Raw genomic sequence first — 7,132 nt, 5'->3', positions numbered from 1 at the left:
AGATGAATGAGGTATTATTTCTAATGTCTAACTTTTATAAGCAAAATCTGTTTTGAAAAATAATATTTTTACATGTCATGACCGAAATAATCTCTGGCACTGCACTGGTGTTCCAAAATGTCATGCCCTAGTAATTTTTTTTTTGTTGAGTGCATCGTATTGTTATCCCTGAATTTATCTTAGGGAAAATTAATTCACATGCAATTGAGAACAATAGATGGCAGCACTTTATTGAAGATTTCAAAGGATAGAGGTTTATGTTCAAAGTGTGCTGTATTTTTTTTTGTTGTTGCAAAATGGCATCCAGTTCTTAAATGTTATACGAATTATTTATTTATTTTTTAGAAAATAATGCTCCACTAGAAGCGAACTTTACCACTGCCTGTTGCCTGCACCATTGAGTGGCAGATGCCTCAAGCAAATATGCAGTGGCTACAAAATCTTAAAATTTTTTAATTCAAAATATCAATTTTTAACCACTAAGTATATTTTATTTTGTACTAAACATTCGATTTTTGCAATATAAAAAATTAACAATTGAATTGACATGAATTGTATCCAAATCATCAAAATAAATTGATAGTTAAAAGGCAAATTCATTTAGTTACCAATATATGTTAAGTATATCATTCGACAAAAAATAGTCAAAGAAACTAACACTTGAAATTAAATAATTTATTGAAAAATTAAAACACAACAAGATAAAGTCAATTATGATAAACAAAATTTTAGCTGCAAAAACAACACACATTTGTGTCATAAAATATGGCATTAGTATAATATATCACAATCAATAGAATTGTACATTTAAAAAATATAAATTATGTGCATATTAAGTACTACAATAGATTTAATAATTTTTTTGGAAGCAGTTTTTGAACAATGTTTTGAAATTGATAAATATATTCTAATTACTGATAACAAAATGCTTCCTAAAATAATCATTAAAAGTGATTAATTATAAAAGTATTATCAAAAATATTTAATTTTCATTATGTGTGCACAAATATAATTAACATAATAAATATAAGTTATTTCAACTAGTTTTATAGAAAATACAATCACATTATTAGAAAAAGTGAAAAAATAGGAACTTTTCTTATTTTATTCTGAAAAAAAAAAATTTCATTTATCAAAAAATAAAAATTTTAATTACAATTTAAAAATCAAACAAACTTCCATTTTGTGTACTACCTATATCTTAAATAATAAGTATCATAGTTAGGGATACGCAGAATAGTAATTTTTGTAAAATTACATTATATATCACTTATTGTTCATACATTTATTAATTTTAAAAAAAGAATTAATTCAGGATTATGAAATACCATGGATAAATAGTGTTTCACACTAAAGAAATTTTTTATTTAAAAAATATAACTGTTGAGCAAGTTTCAGTTCTTTTGGACGAAATTATATACAATCGAACACAGTATCACACTACTTGGATAACACACATTCGATTTTGCGATTTTGATATTTTCATTTTTACTATTTCCAAATGTTCAACATTTAAAAGACCTATTGACTACTTTCTTAACTAACTTATCAGGTCTATGTTTTACAGATTGCAGCATCCATACTTGCAATTTATAAGTCAAAAAGCACTAATCAATTAGGAATATTTGTTTAAAAAAATTTATTCATTAATTTTCTAAATAATTAATCATTTGAAATTTGATTTGCCCTTTGAAGTAGTAAAAGAATGAAGTTTTAGTAAGTGAAAATTTGATAAAAAATTATTCTTTCAAATTTTCTCTTACTTTTTATAGTTTATTTATTTTTTGTTCATTGTAGAATGTCATCACTAATATAAAAAATTGAATGGTCAAAAATATAGTTTAATAGAAGCATAGGTAGGTTTGTATAATAAATAGTTTAATAGAGGTTATTTCCTTTTTACTACCCATAATTTAACGCTGAAGAATTTCTACTCCAGTAATATTAAATAATGTGCATCAACTGGCAAACACCTTCTAGTCAATGCAATGCATAAAACTTTATTAAAATTGTTAAATCTGATTCTCCAAATATGAAATACATTAGACTGCAAAATTTTCAAGAATTATAAAAACTATTAATGTTTTGTTAGAAAAATAACTAAAATTCCTGTTTGGCACACAAATGCAGGAAAAAATGGAGTTAATTAATAATTATTGATCTAAATTTTAAGAAATCTTTAGATTTTCTAGCAATATTTGAAAGACAGTATAAACTCCTTTTCATTATAAATCAAAATTGGTACAACAAAACTGTTTCACAATCAAACTTAAATATTTTCCCACTGAACTGATTTTCATATAAAATTGATAGATAGCTGATAATTATTTAATAATATAAAAATTTATTCTAGGAATATTAAAAAATATATAGCTCTGATATGTAGCCATTTTATCCAAACAGAGAATTTAGATAATTAAATCTATACATAAATACAATTTAAAAATACATCGCATAAATAATTTCTTGGAATACCAGCAATGCTTGCCTTTATGAAAATATTTATATCAACATTACTTAGTTCAAATTCATACTGTTAAAATAAATCATGTTAATTGACAATAAATTGATACAACAATAAAAAATTACAAAATATCTCTCTCAGTAAAATTAAGAAAAAAATGTTTAAAAAATATTTATTTTTAAGTAGATCTAGTTATAAATTGTATATGCATATATAAGATCATTTAAAATATAAAACTATGGATTAAAACACTCTTAAGGAACAAATTATTTATGCACATTTATAATGTCTATGAAATAAAATTTTTTAATTAAAAAAACAAACAAAACCTCAAATATTAGAAATTGATATGAAAAAATGTAATTACAAAAAAGTAAGTGATCACATTCTGAATATTGGAATGAGAATGAAATAATATAATACTGATTTATCATTATCTTATCATTCAGGTCACGTAAGTTTTGCACTGAAAAGAATCAAGGCAATCATTTACACTTTATTGAACTTTGCGGAAGAGTAAAGAATTCAGACTAAACTTTTGATGCACAGTCAAAGCTGTGGTTAAGAAATTGCCTGAGAAAAGCATGAGGAACATCAAACCAGCTGCTGGAACCTGAAATGATTATTATTTATTAAGTTGGGAATGTTAACAACAGTTGCACTAAACATACATGCAAAATACCTTTCAATTCAAAATAAATAACACAATAATATAACACTATAATTATATGATGTAAATACTCTTTTGCACAACCATCACATTCTTGATTGCTTAGGACTCTTTTTTCGAGACTTTGGACTATCCTTGACTTTCTTACGGTGAACTTTGTAATGGACTTTATTTAGCTTTACTGATCAGTGAGACTTTTAACATGATAAATTTTTTATTTAAATTAATATTACCTTATATGATAAGTGTATGGGAAAAACTATCTACCTGGCATTTGTCAAGATTAAGGTCAGAATTTTGATGACATTTGAACTTTTGCACTATTTCAGCATTTTTTGTTATTGCAATTTTGGGATTTTTTCTTCGATTTAGGGTATTTGAAATAGTTTTTTCTTGTAGAATTTTCATGAAATATTAGAACATTTTTATAAATTTTGAAAAGAACTGGATCATTCTAACACTTTGGCACAATTTAATTGACTTTTACTATTTAATACATTACAGCTTACAGATATTCTCCTAGAAAATAGAATAATTCTAAATTGTGTCAGTTTTTTATAAGGAGATTTTATGTCCGATGAATCCACACAACACAAAAACTATATTTATTTATATTAAAACTCTGAACATAACTTTTAATTAAACCGATAAAACGCCCCCTCTGTATTTTCACATAATTACAGATTGCCAATCAGTACCAAAAAACCGCCCCCTTCTCTACAACACAATTTAAAAAAGTTCTTTTTTTAAGAATAAATTCATAACATTTATTTCTAAAAAATAGTTATCCTAATGTTTAGGGTAGAAGATTAGTGTTAGACTATAAATGAACAATGAGTGGGGGGGGGAAGGTAGATAATCAATCACAGTCACTGAATTGAAGATTGCAAACATAAGTGCAGATGTTTGTTACCTGTGGTGGGAAGAGAAGGGGAAGTAATCCTTTGCTTCTCCCTCTCTTCCTCAGCTAGGAAGAAAGGTGTGGTCAACATTTCCTCCCAGCTGTGTGTAGGTCAAGGTCCCCTTGAATAGTATGTACACTCACTGGTAAGAAAGGGGAAAAATTTAAGGTGCCTTGGGAGAGTTGAATGTGACAGATTGAGTAGAAAAGAAAGGGCATTACTCTCCTATGGTGTCTTGGGGTATTAATCCACTTTTAGATGCCCCTGGATTTCAGCCCCCACCCCTCTAAGAAGCTGCAGCTATGATGGAGAAGATAATGATATAGGGGGTTAAAGAGGGCTGGTAGTGTTAGGGTTGCACACCCCTTCGTTTTGGCGTCCCTAGGGGTGATGGGCCAGCAATTAAGTGCATAATATATATATATATATATACACAGTCGAACCCCGCTATAGTGAACCTTCAAAGGACCGAAATTTCGGTTCACTATAACCGGGAGTTCACTATATCCGAACTGCAAACAATTTTAGCTAATTTTTCCGAAGAGCTCCCTTTTATTACACATTTAAATAAATGACCAATTAAAAGACATACAAAAATGATTAAAAAACAATATATAGTAACAAAAAATGTGTTCACTTTTATTTTTTATTACTCTTCGTCTTGCAAACAAAAAATTTAGAGATGACCTTTATATAGGGATGGGAAATTGAGATAGAAAAAGCAAGAAAGGAAAATATGCTTAGGGCTACATTTCACTCAATAGATGGTTTTAAAAATCGATATTTGTATTTTATGTAAAAATTTCAAAATTACCAAAAAACGAAAAGAAAAAAAAATAATAATCAGTTGAAGACAGAAAAAAGTTCATAATATCCAATTTCCTCTCTACTTTTGGTTCACTATATCCACAAAAAATAATATATGTGTATAGTAAAGGCACGGGAGCGCATATTTCGTTCACTATAAACCATGTTCACTATTGCGGGGTTTGACTGTATATATATATATATATACAGGTGATTATCAAAATAATGGAAACACTTGTGAATAAAAGGGACATTTAAGAATTCGCTTCATAAGCATTAAAATATAATCTTAGCTACCAGTTTTTTTTAATATAAAAAGTACATATATTAGGTGGTATGAGAGAGCTTTAGCAGAGTTGTCTACGTTTTGATTTTTTGTCAGAAGCGTAAAATGTCAGACCTCACAGATTTTCAGAGAGGCCAAATTGTAGGAGCCCGACTAGTTGGAGCAACAGTGACCGAAACATCCCAGCTTTTAGGCGTTTCTAGAGGTACGGTGTCTAAAGTCATGACAGCATACACACAGCGCGGAAAGACAAGCTCAGCAAAGCAAAATAGTGGACGGAAGGAGAAGCTGAGTGAAAGAGACCGACGGGTATTGAAGCGGATTGTAATGTCTAAAAAGAAAACAACTGCAGCCACAGTGACCACAGAGCTCAATCAGCATCTGGATTCTCCAATGTCAACAATTACAGTTAGGAGATACCTTCATAAAGAGAACATTTACGGCAGAACAGCAATTCCCAAGCCTTCAAAATCTAGGGTGTTTCCATTATTTTGATAACCACCTGTATATATATTTATACATATAATAAAATAAAGAATTACTGTGTGTCTCCAACTGGATTGCTGATGAGCCTTAGGTTCTAAAAATATGACGTTTAACATGAAGCAAAATTAGAACATTATAAAAAAAATTACAAAGCCCTATTAACTATTTTCCATTATATTTTTAGTTAAGAGATATTTAAATTGATATATCAAAGTTTTAACTTAAAGATAAGGTACGATTGCGCGATATTTTTATCATATATAAATTTCAGAGCATGATGACCACATTTTATGTATTTATCTAAATTATTTAAAATCCTTCCTTATCCATATGCTTTTTTAAATATAAATTATAGAAAAATATGTTATTAATTGCCAATAATGTTTAATTCCCCCCCCCCATTCAAATGGAGCTTTTACAGAATTTGTAGAGAAAATTTTTTGATTTCCACACCTGCGCTGTTTTTAACTACTATTTTAAATACAAAAAACTTGCTAAATTATTATTGGTTTCTTTGCTTATTTTCAAATTAAGTGAAAAAATGCTATAATTTATCATTTTGCTATCATTTATAGACACAGCGGTCGCTGTATCTCATAAAGAGATATAGCGGTGGTACAGAAAATTAACAAATCGAATAACCAAGTTGAAAATTGAATGGTATTTTTATTTTATCGGGTTGAGTAAAAAGTTTTCCGCCAAAAAAAAAATCCTGAAAAATGACAAACACATACAAAATCAGCAAAGCTAATGAGAATAGTTATCTCTATTCAAATCAACAATAGTCTGCCAACGTTTTGGCAACTTTTCATTCCCTTCTGCGAAGAACTGGGGGGTGCGCGAGTAGAGAAAGCAATCGACCTCATTTATGACCTTGTCATTTGAACGGAAGATTGTGCCATCAAGATGCAGCTGCAGATTTGAAAACAGATAGTAATCCGAAGGTCTGTGCTCTATGGTGGATGTTGCATCAAATCCCACTCTAACGTGTGGTGCGTCATGCCGGTCATTGCACTAACATGTGGCCAAGCGTTATCTTGATGAAAGAGAATCACCTTCCTTCTGAACTAGTTTTTCGCGAATCGTATCGCTAACTTTGATTAGCATATTGCTGTATATTGTACTGTTGTAGTATACCCATTTTTCATCACAGGTCACAATTCTGTCCAGAACGTCCTCTTTTCTTTGATCTCTGAGCAGAACCAAACAGGCCGCTTTTCTCTTGCTGTTGTCTTCAGCAGTCAATTCGCGAGTCACTCAACGGTTAAACTTAACTGTTAGATTTATGCGTTTGAGAGTATTTGCTATTGCTTTTTGGCAAATGTCAAGCTCTAACGCAATAGTTCGTGTTGAAAAATTTCTGTCTTGAACAATAATTTGCTTTAACTGGTCACAATCAACCTCAATAGGGCGGCCAGAACGTGGTTCATCTTCAATGTTGAAATTCCCAGTATTAAACTTTCGAAACCAAACTTTTACTGTATCCTCATAAGAAACAGTATTGAAACCTAAACTTT

The 7,132-nt window shown here is 29.4% G+C and overlaps 1 protein-coding gene across 2 annotated transcripts in view; it reads right to left on the bottom strand.

Moving 5' to 3' along the window:
- Positions 1 to 660: 660 nt before the first annotated feature.
- Positions 661 to 7,132, bottom strand: part of LOC107442147 (ion channel TACAN) — a 36,609-nt gene continuing 30,137 nt past the window's right edge. For both annotated transcript variants that reach the window (XM_016055622.3, XM_016055623.4), the window contains exon 13: positions 661 to 3,077. In XM_016055622.3, coding sequence (XP_015911108.1) covers positions 2,961 to 3,077 — 117 coding nt within the window. In that variant the 3' untranslated portion in view covers positions 661 to 2,960. The remainder of the gene's footprint in view (positions 3,078 to 7,132) is intronic.

The sequence above is a fragment of the Parasteatoda tepidariorum genome, chromosome 8, assembly GCF_043381705.1.
Source record: "Parasteatoda tepidariorum isolate YZ-2023 chromosome 8, CAS_Ptep_4.0, whole genome shotgun sequence".
Classification (NCBI taxonomy): domain Eukaryota; kingdom Metazoa; phylum Arthropoda; class Arachnida; order Araneae; family Theridiidae; genus Parasteatoda; species Parasteatoda tepidariorum.
This window is presented reverse-complemented; position numbering and strand designations above follow the sequence as displayed.